The following is a 20892-nucleotide window of genomic DNA, read 5'->3' as shown; positions in this document are numbered from 1 at the left end:
TAGAATCGCGTACGTACTCAAACCTCTTCACCTTCGTCCGAGTGCGTCAAGCGAACCTGTGCCGGTTCGATCGTCCCACCATTGACGGCCATTTGCTGATCGCGCCAGGGAGTGGTTAGTATCTTCATGCGCTGAAATAACAAACAATGGACAGTATCAAATACAGTTTGTAAAGCTGGACTATATGAGGAATGGAAGAGATCGTACCTGTCGGAAGCTTCCCGGTGTTACAATCAGCTTGTAGCTCGCCATCAACGGGATCATGATCATCGACGAGCCCGCTATGCACCATCCGAGCACGTTCGCCCACGATGGATACACGTAATCCTCGTAGCTGAGCGGTTCGTGTCCTATCAGTCCGTAAATGATGATAAACAGCAGGAATAGCGGTGCTACAAACTTCCAGCAAACGCGCCAGTAGATGCCGGGAGCAAAGCCAATCATGTCCTTAATGTCGTTGCAGAACCGTTCCGTACCTAAACAAAACCGTAGGTCGATATCAGGTGGCCGGGTACGTGGAAGATGCTTCATTCGCCAAAAACTCACCATAAATCCAGGATACGGCGATGGCCTCGAAAAACACTGCTATCAGTATGGAATAGCCAGCCGCGTAACGATCGAGCAGCTGGAAGAAGTAGAACCCGCCCTGCGTACAGCTCGCCAGACCGACGACAAAGTACAGCGAGAATAGAATCGCCACAAAGATCTCCCGGTTGCGTCCTATCTTGGGAAACTCGTCACTTAACGCCGTGATGATCGCCTCTGATCCTCCGAACTAAAAGACCGAATAGATAGAAATACCGAATTGTGAAAGCGATCGTTCCATCCCTATCGTCAGCGATATTTACCGAGCTGTCCAGTCCGAGCGTGAGCAACATCATGAAGAAAATCAGAGCCCAAAAGATACTACCAGGCATGGTGGCGATCGCTGCCGGATACACCACAAACACCAAGCCGGGTCCCTCGGTAGCCACATCTTTGATGCTCTGTCCGCTGGCGTGTGCCATGTAGCCAAGCACGGAGAAGATTACGAATCCCGCCACAAAACTGGTAGCCGAATTGATCAAACTGGTCAGCAGCGCATCTCTAGCGAAAGGGGGGAAATTAAGTTGCGTGAACCAACCGGTCGAAAGTGGCACCAAGTGGCAGAATGAACTCACTTGTACACATTGTTGTGGTACTTGTTGTAGGAAGCATACGCGAGCAGCACTCCGAAGCCGGGTCCCAACGAGAAGAACACCTGTGTCGCAGCATCGACCCACACCTCCGCATTGTAGATGACGTCAAAGTTCGGCCGCAGATAGTAGAGAATACCCTCGGCCGAACCGGGCAGTGTGATACCGCGGACGAGCAGAATCAGCAGCACGGCGTACGGGAACAGTGCCGTGAACCAAACGACCTTCCCGGATGTGCTGATGCCTTTCCAGAGCGAAAAGTAGCAGATGAGATAAACGGCCAGCAGACACAGCGCCATATCCCACTTGATGGCCCCGAGATCATGTATGCCCTCGCTCTTGTCCAGCTCCAAGATGTAGCGACTGGTGGTTACCACAAATTAGTATGCGTCAGATCACAATTTTCTGGTCCAAACGTGCAAATACCCACTTGAAATACTCCGAGGCAGCCGATGCAAACTTCGTATCGTTAACGGTGGTAGTGACGGTGGCCGTGACGTTTGTCGCTAGAACTCCGGTTCGATTCACCGCCGTGGAACTGTTGTTGAACCCGAACGGTTTACACTCGACCGTGTTCCAAGCGTTAGAGCAGTGCGTCCACGGCAGACTGTCGGTGAAGGAGGCGAAGAAGAATCGCAACGACCACGCGATGATCACGTTGTAGTAGAAATCGACGTAGAACGCAATCAGTACGACCGCGTAACCGATGCCCTTGAACAGTGGCACCAACCGACCCCAGCAGGTGATGGCCCCCTTCCGGTTGAACTGTCCGAGCGCCAGCTCCATGTAGAACAGGGGAATACCGCCAACCAGCAGCATAATCCCGTACGGTACCAGGAATGCACCTGAAGAAGATGGGGAAGGCGGGAATGCAATAATAACATAAGGATGCTCGAACAATGAATTCCCTGCGGAATGTTGAGATTGCCGTTGCCCGCCGTGGGAACTCCCATTACGCTTCCGGGGCCAATATCGTCGGAAAAGCTTGCCGGCAAGTGGTGCTATGACGATGGCCATAATAGCATTATTATTTCCTTTCTTTTTATTGACTTAATCCGCTGAAGGATTCGTCCGGGAAGCGGTTCGTCTGCAACGGTTACTACTTTCTTTGCCCGGGCGCTAGGTACAATATTGCCCAGCTCACCCGCCCTCGAAGGCAGTGGAGAAAGCCGGGAGTTAATAACAGGGACTTAATGTCATCTAGCTTCCCTTCCCATTTCACCTGATGTGCACGAAAGCCGTCCATCTTACGGGCGTTTCGTGATGGTCAACGGAATGGGGGCAATTTATAAAGGGATGAAGGCCGTTGAAAAAGCCGTAACCTAGGCTAACCTGTCAACTGAGAAGTTGGAGATTATCGTTCCAATGCCGTCGGGACCGGGTGGGCGTAAGTGTTGCCTTCCATTTCGGGAGGCTCGTTTCGGGGGCGACACTAAAGAGTCTTTTCTCGCAGTTTGCCATTGTGTGTCAACCAGCAAACGATTTCCCGAATAGTGCCAGATTGAAAAAAAAACGTGTTGCATTCCACGTTTGTGGCTAGAAGAACAAGCGTGTCCACATTGCATTGGCTCAAACGATAGCAAGAAATCATAGCTTTTAAAGGCAGCACATAAATTGTCCCTTCGTAACTGGCACGAGATACGTAACGCAGCCAAAAAATTCGCTGGACAAACACATCCACTCCACCTTTCGATGACTTCACTGCGGTCGATCTGCTTCTATTGGGGGCACCGTAAAGATAATCCACAATCGATAGATCTTTAAAGCAGTTCCCGCCGCAAAGGAGTCGTATAAATCCATCTTTCGCCGGTGATGGCCGCCCATCGGCGCAGTTTGATACTGCTAATACCGATGCGGTTTTATCTTTATGGCCAATTTGCCAAAAGTTTTGCTGTGTGATTTACTCTCGGTGGACTTCATTTATGTCATCCCAAGCATTTCCTGTGCTTGGCGCATCTTATGTAACGTTCAGCACCGATGGTTGCCAACCTCTTTGACGAGGACGAGAATCCGATACAAGTGCACTTTCGGGGAGGGGTCGCAGGTGTTGGAAATTGTGCAGGTGGAAGTGCACCAGCTCCGGCGTTTGTCAAGGTCGGTTGAGGATCGCTTGTCGGTAGATACACCGCGCGCATCCCCATATCCTACGATTTCTATATCTGATGTCTGTTGCGCTGGTTCAATTACATCCGTGATAGGCGTTTGCCACCGATAAGCTCTTATGACGGGCCGGGGTCTCTCTAATTATCTGGCCAGTATTTAAGCGGTGACCATTGAGGATGACACTCCAGTAATCGCTAGTGCTCCGAAGGCTAGCGATTTTCGGGCAAATCATCGCAAACAGAATGAGTGCCAAAGGTAAGTGGAACCGGACAAGGGGAAATCTCTTCCCGCGTGTGCTAGTACAGTGATGTTACGCAGTGGGTTTTCCTATTACAGTTCTGTGGACCGTTGCCGTGCTCCTTCTGGTCACCGTGTCGGTAGCCAACGGACAGCAAGCAGCTTGCGAAAATGTGGATAATTTTGGTTTGATTCGAAATCAGTTCTACTGCTACCGCTTTTACCAGTGCATCGATGGTAATCCGTATCCCTTGCGCTGCCCCGACGATCAGTGGTTCGACGAGGAGCGTCAGGTGTGTGATGACCCGGTCAACGTAACCTGCGAGCTGGAAGACCGTCCGCCTACCGTAACTCCAACGCCAGGCATTTGCAATGGCATTGCGGACAACCAGTTCGTGCTTCATCCACTGTTCTGTAACGAGTACTACCTCTGTGTCGGTGAGATTGGCTTCCCGATCATGTGTCCCGTGGGGCTGTGGTTCGACCAGACGCGTCAGATTTGCGGAGATCCAGCCGATATTAGTTGTCCGCATGGCCGGCCAGGAGCGGCCCGCTGTCGAGATGAGCCCGACTTTGCACTGGTACGCAGCGAGTACGCCTGCTACCGGTACTACCAGTGTGTGAATGGGTTCCCCTATCCGATGGTATGTCCCGACGGGCTGTGGTTCGACGCCGAACGCGACGTCTGCGATGAGCCGGATAATGTGGAGTGTGAACTGAGCCCGGGTACGCCCGCTCCACCAACACCGGGTATTTGCAACGAGACGCCCAACAATGTGCTGCGCCCGAATCCTACTGCCTGCAATAAGTACTACGTGTGCGTCGGTGAGATCGGCTGGTCCAAGTACTGTCCGCTGAACATGTGGTTCGATGAGGCCCGGCAGACCTGCACCACACCCGGACTGACCAACTGCACGCTTGGACCGGATCTACCGCCGCCACGACCGGAGAATCCCTGTGACGGTGTGCCCAACCTGGCCTTCATTCCGGACGACTTCTTCTGCTACGAGTACCATCAATGTCGCAATGGGTATCCGTTCCCGCTCATCTGTCCCGCCGATCAGTGGTTCGACGTGAACTTGCAGCGGTGCGCCGACTATCGCACGGTGGAGTGCGGAGTTGAGGATGGACCACCGCCGACCATCAGCCCCACGCCCGGCATCTGTAACGGCATCTTCGGGGAACGATTGATACTGCATCCGCGCTTCTGTAACCAGTACTACATCTGCTCGGACCAGATCGGCATCCCGGTCATCTGCCCCAGTGGGCTCTGGTTCGATGAGGACACACAGTCGTGTCGCTCGCCGCTGCTGGTGGAGTGTCCGCATGGTGCGACCCCACCGCCCGAGGATCCCTACATGATGTGCAACGGTGTGGAGGGCTTCGGGTTGGTGCGTCATCCGAACTTCTGCTATCGCTACTATCAGTGCATCGATGGCGTACCGTATCCGATGATTTGCGAAGGCGATCTGATATTCGACCGGGAGCGTCAGATCTGCGACGAACAGCAGTATGTCCAGTGCGAGGTTACGCCTCCACCGGTAGTGAAGCCGCCACCCACCGCTGGCATCTGTAACGATGCACCGAACGGACGGCTGGAAGCGAACCCACAGTACTGCAACCAGTACTACATCTGCGTCAACGAGATCGGTTGGCGCTTAGTGTGTCCGCCCGGACTTTGGTTTGATGTCGAACGGCAGACCTGCTCGGAAGCGGGAACTATCGAATGTGGGTTGGCGCCGGAACGTCCGCCGACCACACCGAACCCATACGCACCCTGCATCGGCATCCCGAACAACGCGTACGTGCGCGACGAGTTCTTCTGCTATCGCTACTTCAAGTGCGTCAACGGATCGCCCTTCCCCATGATCTGCCCGGGAGAGCAGTGGTTCGACGATCGTCGCCAGCAATGCCGTCCCCAGGACGATGTGGAGTGCATCATCACAGATCCACCGACACGTCCACCACCCACTGCCGGTATCTGTAACGGCGTGTCCAACTCGATCCAAGTGCCGAACCCGTTCAGCTGTAATCAGTTCTACATCTGCGTGGATCAGATCGGGTTCCCACAGGTGTGCCCTCCCGCCATGTGGTTCGATGAGGACGCCCAGACGTGTCTGCCCGTTGCGGAAACGTCTTGCGATCTGGGACCGCCAACCACGACCACGATTGCGCCCCACCCATGGGGACAGTGTGAGGTGGTGCCGAATTTCAGCTTCGTGCGCAACGAGTACTACTGCTACCGTTACTTCCAGTGCATAGATGGACGCCCTTACCCATTGATATGCCCGGGAGAGCAGTGGTTCAACGAAGAGGAGCAGCGTTGTGATGATCAGGAGAATGTTCGCTGCATCGTCAACCCCTCGCCACCGACAGTTCCAGCAACGCCCGGCATCTGCAATGATGTTCCGAACGGCGAAATGGTACTGAATCCGCGCGCCTGCAACCAGTACTACATCTGCGTGGATCAGATCGGATATCCGCTGCTCTGTCCGGATGGTCTTTGGTTCGACGCGCAGCACCAGCGTTGTGCCCCGGTCACACAGGTCTACTGTCCGCTGGTACCGCCCGTCACCACGCCGGATCCGTTCGAGCTCTGTGATGGCGTGGAGGAGGGTGGTTTGTTGAGGAACGAGTTCTACTGCTACCGGTTCTTCCAGTGCAAGGAATCGATACCGTACCCGATGATCTGCCGAGCTGGACTGTGGTTCGACCAGGAACGTCAGCTTTGCGATGCACCCAGCAACGTACCGTGCTTCCTGCGTCCTGGGCAACCCGGACCACCGGTGGCAACGCCCGACATTTGTGTGGGCGTAGCAAATGGACAGTTCACCCGCAACTGGAACTACTGCAACCAATACTATCTGTGCGTGGACCAGATCGGATACTCGCAGATCTGTCCCGATGGGCTGTGGTACGATGAAGATCGTCAGATCTGTGATCTACCCGAAAACGTACAATGTCCACTCTCGCCGACCACGATCGCGCCCTCTCCATGGGACCGTTGCGCGGGTGTTGAAGATTTGTCGTTCGTGCCGGATGATGACTTCTGCTATCGCTACTATCAGTGCTTCAACGGCATTCCCTACCCGATGATCTGTCCCAACGATCAGTGGTTCGACTACCGGCGACAGGTGTGTGACTTCGTACAAAACGTTGAGTGTGAAATTCATGACGTACTGCCGCCCCCACTGCCAACCGACGGCATCTGTACCGGGCAGAGCAACTCGGTGCAGGTGCTCCATCCTGTGTTCTGCAACCGTTTCTACATCTGCATCGAACAGGTTGGATTCCCACAGATTTGTCCAGCCGGTCTGTGGTTCGATCAGTCACGGCAAACCTGTGCCAGTCCGACCGAGGTTGACTGTCCGAACGGACTCACTACGACTCCCTCCCCGATTGAAGGCATCTGCGTTGATGTCCCAGCCGGTACGTACGTGCCGAACCCACTGGACTGTAGCCGGTACTACGTGTGTGTCAACATGTATCCATACTCTCTGGAATGCCCCGGCGGAACCTGGTTCGATCGCAATCTGTTACGCTGTGTGCCGGTCGATGAGGCGGAATGTGCCGACACGGTCACCACCGTGCCTACGCCGGGAGTTTGCTACGACGTGGAGGATGGTGTGCGCGTACCCAGCCCGGTTAGCTGTTCGCTCTTCTACACCTGCCTGAATGAGGTCGGTTCGCCTTCGTTCTGTCCACCCGGGCTGTGGTTCAACGAGGAGTTGCAGGATTGTGATGATCCGGAGAATGTAGACTGCACGCTGGAACCGTCGACCACTCCCCCACCCACTGGAGGTATCTGCGATGGGCAACCGGACGGTCGATATGTTGCCAGTCCTTACTCGTGCACGCAGTTCTACGTGTGCGTCAACCAAAGCGGGTATCCTGCCGTCTGCCAGCCTGGATTGTGGTTTAGCGAGGCCGCCCAAGAATGCGTGGATCCTTCCGAGTCGGAATGTTCTGTACCTTAAGGGAACGATGGGGTTGACTTGTTGGACCATTTGACTTATGCTATCTTGCTTAACCTTGTTTCGAAACGGTCAATAAATGTAACTGTTTGCTGGGAACAATCGTAATTCCCATTCAAACGAAATGAAACTCCCGCGCGTGCTCAAACATGTAATGCGTATTGCATAAGCAGCGGCGTTTACGTTGAAACGATGCACGACTCCAGGAATAACAATCGGCACGTGGAAAAATCCTAAGCAACATTATAATTGTCCACTGTCAAAGCTCCACAACCACAAACCGAACACTTTAAAGGGCAGGTCAACAATAACCCTCCATTTTAATGCTAATACTATCGATGGAGCACTTTCCACTCCATTAGTTGGCGTAGCGTAGCGAAAGACTAGGTCCTAATGCATTTCTCCATCTTTGCGTACGTCGAGTGTTCTACCGAAACTGGGCGGAAGCATTATTTGTAAGCGCTTTCATCCTCACCGACATTGTGTCCGTTCATTTCACAGCGCAACGTTTCAGGTCCATTTGCTCCATCGCCACGAGCGTCAAGCAGAGTGTGAAAAACACGGCATCATAATTCTACCCATTGCTGAAGGAAAACCTGCAAAATACATACGCACACTTGCACACTTTTCAACGTTCTTCGTCTTTTGCCCGTTCATTCTCCCTGGCTAAACGATGGTTGAAAAAGTCAACCTGTTGAACGGTTGAAAATGGCACCGGCTAGGAACAGCGGTCGGAAATGGGAAATAGGGTCATTTTCTTTTTTTCCCCACTTCACACGCTCAACAATTGCTCTCAGCCAATGTGTCGATGCTGTCAGCCGAAACCGATAAAGGAGCGTACGAGATAAGAAAGCACACTGACATATTTTATCGGCGAAATCGGTGCGGCAGGATTTTGAAGATTTCCCCCAACCGGCAACGAGCGACCACCCAAACATCGGAAGGCATGCAACAAGTTGTTGAAAGTCGAGACCCTCCCCGAGGAAGCCGGGGGAAGAAATGGAAAACGGCGGCTATGAAGGATACGACTTGCTGAAAGCCGTAATAATTCATCACAGCCCGCAGTGGTGCAGGAGTGCCGCTGCCACATCGGAGCGTAATCTTCGTACTCAATCGTGTCGCTCTTCTATCGCTCATCATCAACAATTGGTGCCATTCCGTAATCCTCCTTGTCGTACGGGATGCCGTTCAAGGCTACTGGAAGCGAACCGTTCGAAGGCTGGAACGGTTCCAGCTTCCATTCTGCGCTTTGCGGATGCACGGTTGAGTGGACTAAGGTTGAATAAAGACATCGACGCCATTAGCGTGAAACTTTGGTTCGTGGCCGCTTCCTGATGTGCCTTCTGACTTGTTTTCCCCTGGCCGGTTCAAAGACGCCCCCGGTTAGAAAAGGCGGAAAAGTGGAAATTTCCGTTCCATGTCGCTGACAGAGAACGAGCGCGTTGGTGAGTGAGTGTGAGTAAGCGAACACTATAGAAAGAGGCTCGTCCGGTAGAGGCAAGCACTTGCTACTTGCGAGCTGGTAGAACTAGGTTCCAGCTAGCACTACAAGCCAAGCCTCCGGAAAGGTAAAGAAAACGGACCTAAAGTCCAAGTTCTAGTTCTTTCACTTCAGTTCCCACTGTCATCAGTGGCAGGCTTCCGGCTTGGGGCAGGAGTAGACCATTCGGAAGATTAGAATTGTGGCGTAAATCTACGCTGTCACACACATTTCCACCGCTTCCTGTCCCTCAAACCGCGCACCACACATGCGTTTAGGTGTTTGGGTACGTGAGTGTGTGAGTTTATCCTAACGGCGAAAATCCCAGCACAACCAAAGCCATCCGTCTGCGACTTACTAACCGACTGCAAGATGGCATTTGTCATGGTTCAGTTACGCGTTTGAACTGCTGTTCTTTTTTGTTGTTGTTCTGGTTCTCTGTTCCACTCACACGCCGCGAAAGTGCGTTCGCTTGTACTCCGTTTGATACGGATCGTGGGGGGGGGACCAATCCCTTCGTTATGATTTATGTCCTCCAACTGGTGGTTTGCCCACCATCGGATTCTGTTCTTTGCCGTTTGTTTCAAGCAGTCACACTTTTCGGTCTGCCAGTAAAACTGACCCCAACATGGGCCTTGTGTTGTTGTCCACGTGGGCGCGTTTGTGTGAGTTAGAGGATTTGCTTTGGTGTTTGACTGAAACTCATCGCGAGCAACAGTGATGCGCTTCGAAAACAGGTTTCTGTAGCTCACGATTCCGATTATGACCATTGGATAGAATTCGTCGAAATTAATCCCACCACGAAAGAAACGATGTTGATTAGGAGGGACGTACCGTAATATAACCATGGGTCCGGAATGCGGATGGAGTCTAGGAATTTTTGAGATCTCAAGTGATCGGAGAGAGAAACGAATTTTATTTCTCAAGAAGTATGTGTCATCTAAGAGCTTTTCTTTATGTTCCTGTAAATTTGGAGCAAAAACGAATGATTCCTTTCCTCACTAACAGCCAATAATTATGACGATAGATTATTGTCGAGTATTTCAGGTAAATTTTCAAAATAATTAAAGTATTGAAATCGAGTTCTCCTAAAATGTGCTCCTTCTGCAAACTCCATCTCCAATACATCTCGCATTTTGGTAGTATTTTGAGTTCACTTTTCCACCACCTATATCTTGACATGGTGGTTCATTTTCGATAACGATGAGAAATACACATCTCTTGTTACCAGAACAGTCGAGTAATATTTGCTCATCTTTTGGTTTAATTTCGGTCTAAAGTCTGCGACTCACATACCAGCCTTTGTCACCAGTTTAACCTCATGTATAGAATATATTACGAGCAATACTAAACACAGTTTTATTCATCAGAACTCTTATCCTTCTCGCAACTAATATAGCTCAGCATCTTGAGAAAGGCTCTGATAGTCTATTGGATGTCATTAATATATCGTGTTACTCGTTTGTCGCGAGAAACACAAGTAAAACAAAAAACCTTCCCAATCGTCAGAAAACATATTCCTGTGCAGAGATGTACGTCCTGTTCATTCTACCAACCGACCGACAAAAAGGGCGATGTTTCAATATCAATTTTCCTCTCCGTGCCGTAACCAAATTAGATTTTACCGTCGGTAATTAGCTATTATACGACGACGATATAACAATTTTCCAATCGCTTCCGTTCTGTTCCAGCAACAGCGACCCCTGGGTGCAATCTGGTGCCGTTTCTACCATTACTTACCACCACCGTTCTTGTAGCAGAGGTACGGGAAACGCCACACATTGGCCAGATCGACGGCGAACCCGATGACGGACAGCAGGAAGTCAACCTTCCCGCTCCAGGTTTCACGCTGCTCGCCATCGTCCGGTTCGCCGGCACCATTCCGCGGCAACAGTCCTGGCCGGCCCTTCGCCTTGATCTGGCCGATGGTGGTCATCGCCAGGGCGGTTCCCTCGCTGTCACCGCCGACACCGTTTTCTGCTCCACCGTTCAGCTCCTTCAGCGCGTCCCCGTCGATGGAATCTGTGTGAGAAATGGGTGAGGAAAGAGCAAAAATCAAAACAAAAAAGTTGAAGATACTGCGATAAATTCACTGTAACTCAATTACTGCGACCGTTCCAGTGCAACAATGCCTTGTGAGGAAAATGTCCCCCGAAAGCAAGTACCGTTTGGCACAATTCCTTCTGACCTACTCACTGGGCTTGGACGTTTCGATGACATATCGGTAGGCACTTGAGGGAACATGGCGCAAATACCTCAAACTGTTCGACATTTACAACCCACACCCAGCACTTCCTGGCCCAATCGAGCACACACAAGAGAGTATTCAAAATTTCAAGTAGCTGCTAATAATAGAACTCAGACCCACACCACCGATTGGACGCTAGGACGACCTGGGTACGGTTCGTCAGCGTGTGCTGAGTGTGTCACCGGTGTCCAAGCTCCGTTAGAGACTCGGTCCAAACGGTCCTCCAAAATTGACAAAGTGTTTGTTAATGTTTTTGATGTTTTATCCTACTTTAGGACCGGGCGTCGATGACGCTACGCAGGGAAGAGTAACGCCCGAACATCCAGAGCACCGGGACACCCATCAGCGATGTTCTTCATACTGCTCCGAGCCGACCGATAGGACCTATTATTACTCCGAGACATTAAAGAACCTATTTCCCACACGTAGACTATCGGTAACCAACTCATCCCGCCGAGCATCTTTGCATTTGGCTGATGCGTTCGATGCGAACCGGTGCTCTCCATGCGGGCTGAAATTGATTTTTCACCCGGGTGACGCTGATTTTCTGCCCCACACACACACACACACAAAGGCCTACCCCGGGATGGGTAGGAAAATTTGATTTGTTGTGACGTATCGTACATAATACGCAGCGATGATAGTCGACCTCTCTTTATTTCTCGACGTCACGAAAGATGGGTAGAACACACACACACACAGAGCAACTCAGAAAAAAAGCGACAAAACGCGAATTGGCGGCCACGAATGTAAATGTCACTTTACAGTGAACGAAAAATAAAAGTCAACCACATCACACTGGAGGCAATACACTTGTGCTGTTGAGTAGAACGGAAATCTTCGCCATTGATGCCCCCCGTGAACGTCGAGAGCTGGGGAAGGGGAGTGGAAAATGTTAAGTACTCCTAATTCGATTTTATCCCCGCCCGTCCGGCTGTTTCTCCTTGCCACCCCGGTTGCCTCGGTTCGTGTCGTCTTGCAAATCTATTTACCAATCAGCTTCGGTTGGTGCCCCGGGAAATTGAGCGACAGGGATGCGGTATCCTTTTACCTGTCCCGTTCTGTGGCGCTACTCGATGGACACCCTTCGTTCGTTTGTTTCCCGTTGCCGGATTTCATTTGCGTTGGCATAACTTGAGGCTTTGAAGAAGCTGTAAGATGTTGCTCCGTCTTCCGGGTTTTGCTTTCCCTGCACTGGCGACAAGGATGAGTCGCAGTGGATGAAAGAATTCGGTCGTGATGGAAGCGACAAACCGGACTAGATAACGCTTTGTCGGGACGGTTACAGTATTGTATTCGCCTGGGAAAACACCACCGAACCGAGTCCAATTCTGATGTCCTACGCCGTTGCCATGGCGTCTTTTAGTCTGTTTTGGCGATGGCGAGCGATGATAAAAACATGAGATTTACTTTACGATTTGCCCGATGTTCTCGATTAGCAACGTGAACGGATGCATCCATTTATAGTTCATTTCAAAGAATAACTTCATTTAAAACCAAAGACTAGCGTTACGAGGCAGCAAAACGTATGATTGACATGTGTTCTAGGGGGTTCTCCTCGAGAGCTTGTCCAAATCTAGTACTGTTACATCACGCCAGGCGCGCGTTACACAAGTGACTGGCATGATCGTGTGGTTAAAAGCATTCTAACTTCATAATCCACCACCAAACCGCAAATCGGCTTCCCGAAGGTTCGCATTACAACACTTTGTGATGGAAAAATAATCCCTGCCCGAGAGTTTTAAACATTACACCCACAAACAAGGCACACATGTGAAGTTACTATTGTAATAATTACCTTTCTTCTGCTTTTTACGACCCATTGTAGACGGACGAATAAATGGTACCACACTAAAACACCACGAGTTACTACTGTACTACACTTTGGATGAAATGTTCCACATCACAAACGAACCGAACTGGAGATATCATTGAACATTGTATAGCTGGTCTGCAAAAGCAATGTCACACTGAATAACGCTCATTATTGTTACAGCAAAACGATTGACAAATTGCTAAATTTCTTATAAAGCCGCACTGAGCAAGTGTTTCCCCTTCTTAAATCCGACGAGAAGCGTCTCTCAACGGCTCTTAAAGGCTCTTGTACGGCTAGCGACCGCCGTCACCAACGGAAATTCAATTAAAATCACAAGAATAAAAAAAAACATACAACTCTCACACATAATCTGTCCTGAAACAGAACCTGGGGGGGGGGCTGAGTATGGCACTTAATCGACACACTTGATTTGCGATGGTTTATTTAACGATAGTGCAGTGGCCAACGGTAAGACACACACCCGCACCGTGTTTGGGCTTCGAGTTCGACTCGGTGGGGAAGGAACGTAACTGCCATGACCTAGCAGCAAACTGTCTGCCCGACAGGCACTCGCTAGATGGATAATTAGACTTGATCATTTTGGATTGTGTGTGTTTGTGTTTGTGTTTTTTTCGTGTGGATAATCTTCAGACGTAACGATTTCACCATTTAAGAATGTCCCAGATTTTGCCCAAACCCGACTGCATGCTAGAGTTTTCTGTGCTTTTACTGTCAAGAGCACGAGAATTTGCAACCTTATTTCAGCAATTAATACTGACCGCTGATTGAATCTGACACCTTAATTATGTGTCTGCACTAATTCCACTCCGACATTGTACGGGAGATTGTCTTTCTCGCTAAATCATTGTCTGTAATTATTATTCTAATTTGTTATTAATAATAAATTTATTGGAATGAGAAGAGGCTTAATATCTGTTTGGTGATCCATTGCATGGTTTCATGCATTCCCTCGACTTAAATTTTAGCAATGTTTTCATAACCAAGGTTTTCGTTTCGGAGCTATCCATCACAATTCTGCAGCGATCATTACCATCGCCGACAGATTTGCGGCAAACTGAGGACCCGCGGTTCCGATCAAATGCTTTCGAGACCTCTCATTGGACACTTGTTTAACCTTCAAGCACCGAACATGTGCAGCCAAGTAGAACACATAATTTGTGCACGCTTTACGCGTCGCACCGGATAGAAAACGGGCTCGGCAAAGTTCCGACGGCTTTTGGCGGGTGCTTTCATTGTTATGTCACTTCCGGTTAGCCTCGGATGGGGCCGTTTTTTTGTGAGGAATTTGAAAACGGAACTATACAATTCGCGGCAATGTGGCTGTGTGTCGAAATAGAATGCAGCAGCTAGTACACTTTGCGATCGTTTAGCTTCGTCTGCCACCTGACGATTGACTCCTTACCGACTTCTTCACCGGCTGATGGCTGATGACGCCACCCCCGACAAATATATCTCGATGAAACACGATCTTCAATTGCGATATTAACCTTCATCGCACCCTTGTCAAGATGCTGGACGGCTTAGGTGCGATGATTCAGGCGAATGCAAATCTCACCAATGTTGCCTCTAGTCGGGTGATTCGGTAAAACAAACCTGTTTTTCGTACATCTAGAAGTCATGCGACTTCGCTCGGACTAATGTTGCGGACATTGGGCGCGTAGGCGCTTGTAGAAACTTGCAGTCGAATTCTAGCAGAGCATGTTTTCGCTTTCTGTTAAAGGCTTCACCAATAACATTCCTGCGAACCAGAACGGCGCGGACATAAGGGAAACTACGAATAAAGCCGGTTTCTGTGTATTCATACGCCCAGCTGATCTTTCGTTGCTTTTTCTTTTGCTTTCAAATATTTAAAACTAAAAGTCTGTTGGTCTATTTGTTCAGAAAAGAAACCGATGACCGAACCTCCGAACGAAAAATGTCCTTCAAACGCTCTGAGGGCCTAAGGTAAATAATGTTTTAAGCTTGCGCGTTGTGTGAAATATGACAAGTATTCGACAACTATTTCCCGTTCTGTATGATTCTTGTAACTTGTTTGTAAGTGGCTTGGTTAATTAATTAAACATTGCCATCACATTGTATTCGTTCCAAACATTCCTCACACGCACGTGGCGCACGTATTTAAATTTAAATTGCACTGGCTGTGACCACTGTCCAGTAGTAAGCATCTAGTTTTCTTTAAATGGATGCAGCATGTCTAATGAGTTTATTTTATTGCTTCGCTCCATTTACAGCCGACAGGTACGTTCTACATTGCCCGATTTCACGCATTCACAACACACAAACTGTGGCCAATAATTATGGTGCAAGCCACCTTTTGAGCAGTGTTGAGATCGTGTAATTTCTAATGTTTTGCGACACTTTTCACACTACCAACTAATCGCACAGAGAACGAACGCCACGGTGAAGATGAAAAGAGGAAGGATTTAAATTATTTCACCACAATGTTTAACAACGAAAAGACACCTTTTAAAGCGGACACAAGTTCGAACGCAATCCGCTCCGGTCTAAGCGAGCAGTTGCGTGAGACTGGCAAGCAGAAACGAGACTCACCGGGCTGGGCTGGTGTTTCGGTTTCTCCTGCTCTAATCGAAGCTCGTGGACGGCGCTTACGGTGAGATGAAGGAATCGTGGCTCAGAGATCCATGATGCGAGTGCGTTTGAACGCAACAACGTTTTGTTTCATCGTGTGGTTGCATACGTTCTGTAGTGGATTGTTTATTAACACTAAATAATTTCTTCGACTTATCGCAGTACTTCTCCATCACGAAAAATGTATTATCGTTGTATATTCTGCATCAGATTATGTATTGACATTTTATTGAAACATTTTCATCTCTTGGTATTGCGTTTGCTTCATTCTTCCCCAGTCGAACATCATTAGCATGGAAGCGTGACGACTTCAGAACGCCATCTTGCAATGACAGCTGAATAGAGTTTTTTGTTTTGGAACAAATACTTGCTCTCCGTAGTATTCTAGCCTAAAAGAGCATTATTCTAAGCCAGCAGGCAAGTAACGCCAGTTTTAGTGCAAAAACAAGCTAATCGGATCATAATGCCCGTCGGTATATTCGGTTGCGATTACCAACAAAACCACTTCATCCTTCCGTGTGTGTTTGAGAAAAGTTTTAAATTTTGCTTTAAAAAACTCTGTAAGGCTCTACAGCTTACATCATCTTAAGGATGCGAGATGAAAACTACAATACCACAGAAAGGTTTTACTTTGCAGGGTATGAACTCATTAAAAAGAGGGGGGCATTTTTTAGGGGGCAAGGGGCTCAAAAGCCACTACAAGAACACAATATAATTATGTTTATTAGATCTACAGAACAATTTACGTAAAAAATGCTATCAAAAATTTCAGATTCTAACACCCGCACAACGAAAGAAAATCTATAAACCCGTCGGTATAGCCACAAGCTTATTGAATTTTCCAAATTTCCTTCACCACAGCTGAATGGGACAAAGACGAGAGAATGCTCATGCCCTTACCACTAGCATGCTTTGAAAAACTACACATCCTTCCAAACACCCCGTCGGATTCATTCCATCAAGCCACACCAATTCGTTCCAGCGTCGCTAGATTAGTAACGAAAACAATCATAACCACAGATTTATAGCTCATTTCCTTCTTGCTGCTGCCAGAACTTGGGCAGTCCCTTTTCCGGGACGTTGGTTGCATTCCTCTCGGCATGTTGCAAAAGCCCTGCGCTCACAGGCGCTCACAGAAATCATCAAAAACCGCATCATATTGCCAGCTTGTTAAAGCGCTGCCCCGCAAAATGGTTTATTTACTGCTGCCCTTACGGTTGGCCGAAGCCCCGTATATCGACTCGGACCATGCCGATTTCGCTAATCGTTTGCAAACTGATTCGCTGCTTGTGGTTTTGGAACCACCCGGAAGTTAACGGGCACTGTGCCAATCTCAACGCAACAGGTACCAGCGGGTGATCTGGAGGATGCAATGGGAAAGCGGAAATTAGCTCAAGTGTTTTGTGGGTGGAAGTTGGCAGGTAATTGAAATATTTCCCACTATTAGTGCACTTATTAGTTCCGACGGCACAAAACAACAATTCTGGCTGGTCGAGAGCTTCAATCGCGTCGGTAACGAACCGTGAGGAGAACCACTTAGAACCAGAAATCGGAACCAGAACGTTGAAGGGAGTGCTACTCGTTTCAGCGTGAAACTACAGCGCCCTCTTCTGGGTAATGGTTGGAAGCATTTCACTTACCGATTAGATGCACCGTACTGTACTAACCTGACGACTTGTCCGTGCTCTTCACTGGCGTTTCCAGCAGTCTCAGCTTCTCCCGTGGATCATCTAGCTCGAACATCCAGCTTGGTTACCGCACTGGCGCACCGTCTCTCTAACAGATATCGGAACTTCTACACCCCACTCACACACAATCTGTTCCCTGCTGGACAGCTAGCTAGTGGCTCACTAGACTTCCGATCTTCGCCAGGATGTCTCAGAATCCTGGAAGTCTTTTTCGCCTTCAGTCTCTTCCTCCAAGAAGAGATCCGTTCAGATCTTAACAACCATCACTAGTCACAATGTAGCATGTTTGAAGGTGTGCATATTATTAAATGCTAGTACTATGCCAATAATATCCCTGTAAACTCATCCACTGCAACATGGGTAACGTGCAGTCATTTTGCCGCTCGACATGCTGATATGCCGCGTGCCTTAATTTTGTACTATAACTCCTCCCGCTTCAGCTTTATTTTCACAACCACTCCAGCTACCAGCTCCAGTTCAGGGCACTACACTTTGTTTCTTTTGAAGGATCAATTGCACCCAACAGGACTGCTCACTATTACAAGCTGCAACACAAGCCACAAGCAAGCAAGCAAACCAACCGTCCAAAACCGTCCTAGCACCGACAGCTTCCGGCTTCCGGGTTGCTCCGACCTGCTTGCCACACGGGACGAAACAACTAGCGACTCGCTGGCTGGCTGGCTTGCCCTTTTATAGCCGTCCTGCCCCCCAAAAAAGGACCGACGATGGCGGCGCGAAACCGATCCTGCGCTACAGAATCGCGGGAAATTCGGACGAGAAAAGTGGTCATGAATGTCTGTGTGTGCCGGTGGTACATTAGTGTTTCCCACAGTGTTGAATGTTTTACATTTGAATTTTTGTTTAAAAACCAACAAATGTGTTTAAGTAGTGGAGTGAACATAACGCTAAATAGCATTTTACTTCTTAACATTCACAACTTATTGTAAAGATACACCAAACGAATGTAAACTATGGTTAGTAATAGTACAGAAATTCTTTGTTCAAGTTCTAGTTTTTATAGGGGAAAAGGAAAATTTGTAGCCATTTCCTTGCTCATTTTGCAATCCAGGAAACGAGCCCTGCAATAACGAACTTCCATCGTTGACATTCAAGAGGGTTCGCACAATGGGCGCTTCTATTCTTTACAGTTAAAAAAAATCAAAACTAATAGGTACATAACGAAATCATAATTCCTAGGAAGCTTGCTATTACAATTAAACTTTTCCAATATCGAATTCTATTTCCACAAAACCCAACATATTTCCCCACAGGGCTGTCAAACTGCTGTCAAACCATTTGCCCTTCAGTGTATCTCGCACGGTACGGCGCATCGTTTATAAGACCACCGCCTCAGCAGCTAGTCTTTTGTTGATGTTTTGACAACTGTGTTCAGAGAGACGAAGGGTGTCTTGTCTGTGTTTCTGTGTGTTGTGGGCTTTTTTCTGGACCTGCAGCTGCTGCAAAATTGCCACATTAGCAAAAATTTGGTGTGAAAACTTTCGCCCCTACCCGTCGCCTGTTTTCCTACTTAATCTTCGTGGCCGCCCGATGCACCACAGCAAGGTAAATCTGGGAATGTAAATATTTACTCGGGTTTAGCAGGCAGACATGGCAGAAGGTCGAGCATGAAGGAAAATTTCAAAGCCATCACAAGGGTGGAGGGCATCATCCTAACCAGCGGTCGGACGGATGTTGTACGGGGGGAGATAGCTGTGTTGTTGTGCCCATTTGGAAAGCTCGAAGACGGGAAGACTGCTGGATACGGTACAATCCGGTTTCCGCAGTCAACGAGCGATGATATCACCGCGCAAGAGGTTGACGGAACGGTGTTGAAGTGGAGTTTGTGAAGTGTAATCTTGCAACACAATCCAAAACCATAACACACCCATTCAAGTGAAGCATTCTGGTGGTGCGTTTTGTTCGTCGTACTGCTGCGGAGTTTTTGGAGCATTGTGATCAACCATTATCAGTTTTGCACATTCTCCCACTTGATCGACAACACAGCTTTCTTTTCTATTGTCTCAGCGCCGATCAGCGCGACAAACCAATACCAACAAGGTTTTGCTACACTGTAAACCGTACTGCCGCGCATCTCGCAAATGTGGGAAGACCACGTAAGTGTTTACATTCGAACCCGAACAGTAATCACAGGTGTTTGGTGGAAGGAAAAAAAACGAGGCTACAAGCTTCCAATCTGCATTTTCCAGCGTAGAGTTGTGTGAAACTTTCGTGTTCTACTACTATTTTATCAGTTTTGTCCAGGGCGCGCGCGTGCCCTTGACAGTTTTCTACGAAGTAATCAGTTATCGTACCGAGCCAGCCACAATTTTACATTGCTTTTCGTTTGTTCGTTTCGTTTTAGGGTCATTAGAAGGGAGACACTTTTCATCCAGTTCTAACAGTCCAGTGTACGACGATATTTGCGGTAGCCTTCCGTGGAAGTTCTATGTCGTGTTAGTTCCAGGTTTAGTGTGTGCTGAATCCACTACGAAGCTGACAAAAATGGCAGACGAGTTCGATGCGTGTGAATGTTTCTGGAGTCATGAAATTGCTATGAGGCGGTTACTGTCGCTGGTAAGCAAATACATTTTACGCCCAATACTTGTTGCTTTCTGCAGAAACGCTACATAAAAGCGTTTTTTCGTTTTAGCTACGGCAGGGCCAGTCCTACTGCAATGACAACGAATGCACCGATCGTAAGCATATTTCGCATTATTAGGGGATCTATTTCAGTGTAACTTAAAACTCGATTTGTTTAGAATCGTGGATAAATAATTATCTTTTCAAGCCCAACTATAAATGCATCCCATGTAACTTTATCCACTTGTCCTTCAAATGCACTACCTTCTTCTTTAGTTCCCAGTCTTCCGAATGTAACTGGTGGCGCAAACTTTTTCCTAATCATCATGGCTCTGATTTTTATGGCCGTCATGTACGTGATGAGGCCATCGTCGATGCGACGAACGAACGATCTAAACAAGTCACTACCGCCACCATCGAACGATGTAAGTGGTACACCGAACGTTGTTACTCGAGCGCTTTGCCATTTTTTTCATACGGTTCTTCTTCTTCTGCATCAACCAGGGTCCGAATAATGATGGTGCACCACCATCGATATCCTGAAAGCTACACACCTTCAGCTGCCGATGAAAAGCACAACTGAACCATCTGCATTCGCCTGTCCTTCCCTAAAATGGTACTGGCTCATGCATCGGTTCACAGACAAACCGCATTTTCCTTTCTAGACAATTATCCGCATGATAGTACCGATGCCGATGGGCACGATATCCTTTTCCTTACCCTTCCAAGTCAACCGTTACCATTGAAGTATAACCTTTTTTCCCACGCAATTCATCATTTCTTCCACAGCACGAATAGTTCAAATGTAAAATGTTTGTTATATCGTTTCCACCGCTCTAATGTCTCGCGTCTTAGGCGTTTATCAAAGTAATTTCTCGTTCTTTTCTGTCTCCGCTCGGCAGCTTCCTAGAGGCGCCTGTGGTGATTGTACAATGTGATTATTTTTATACAACTTTTAACTCCAAAGTCCTTCACAATCGG

At 48.5% G+C, this 20892-nt stretch overlaps 2 protein-coding genes across 3 annotated transcripts; one reads left to right on the top strand and one right to left on the bottom strand.

The window, feature by feature from the left end:
* Positions 1-17: 17 nt before the first annotated feature.
* LOC128711094 (sodium-dependent dopamine transporter) lies at positions 18-17386 on the bottom strand. 2 transcript variants are annotated; one of them, XM_053805956.1, is made up of 9 exons: positions 17311-17386; positions 11849-11878; positions 10710-10991; positions 1606-2020; positions 1161-1538; positions 849-1086; positions 547-775; positions 208-476; positions 18-131 (listed from the first exon to the last, which is right to left on the bottom strand). In XM_053805956.1, exons 1-9 carry the CDS (start codon positions 17384-17386, stop codon positions 18-20), a joined length of 2031 nt encoding a protein of 676 aa, XP_053661931.1. The 2 variants fall into 2 exon arrangements, with proteins under 2 accessions (XP_053661931.1, XP_053661932.1); XM_053805957.1 differs by lacking the exon at positions 11849-11878.
* A 2447-nt stretch (positions 17387-19833) lies between these two features.
* LOC128714432 (small integral membrane protein 14) lies at positions 19834-20454 on the top strand. Its single transcript, XM_053809307.1, has 4 exons — positions 19834-19905; positions 19982-20027; positions 20188-20336; positions 20416-20454. Exons 1-4 carry the CDS (start codon positions 19834-19836, stop codon positions 20452-20454), a joined length of 306 nt encoding a protein of 101 aa, XP_053665282.1.
* The last annotated feature ends 438 nt before the right edge of the window (positions 20455-20892 follow it).

Source organism: Anopheles marshallii, chromosome 3, assembly GCF_943734725.1.
Source record: "Anopheles marshallii chromosome 3, idAnoMarsDA_429_01, whole genome shotgun sequence".
In the NCBI taxonomy this organism is placed as follows: Eukaryota; Metazoa; Arthropoda; class Insecta; order Diptera; family Culicidae; genus Anopheles; species Anopheles marshallii.
Note: the sequence above shows the minus strand (reverse complement) of the source record. Positions and strands in the feature narration are given on the sequence as shown.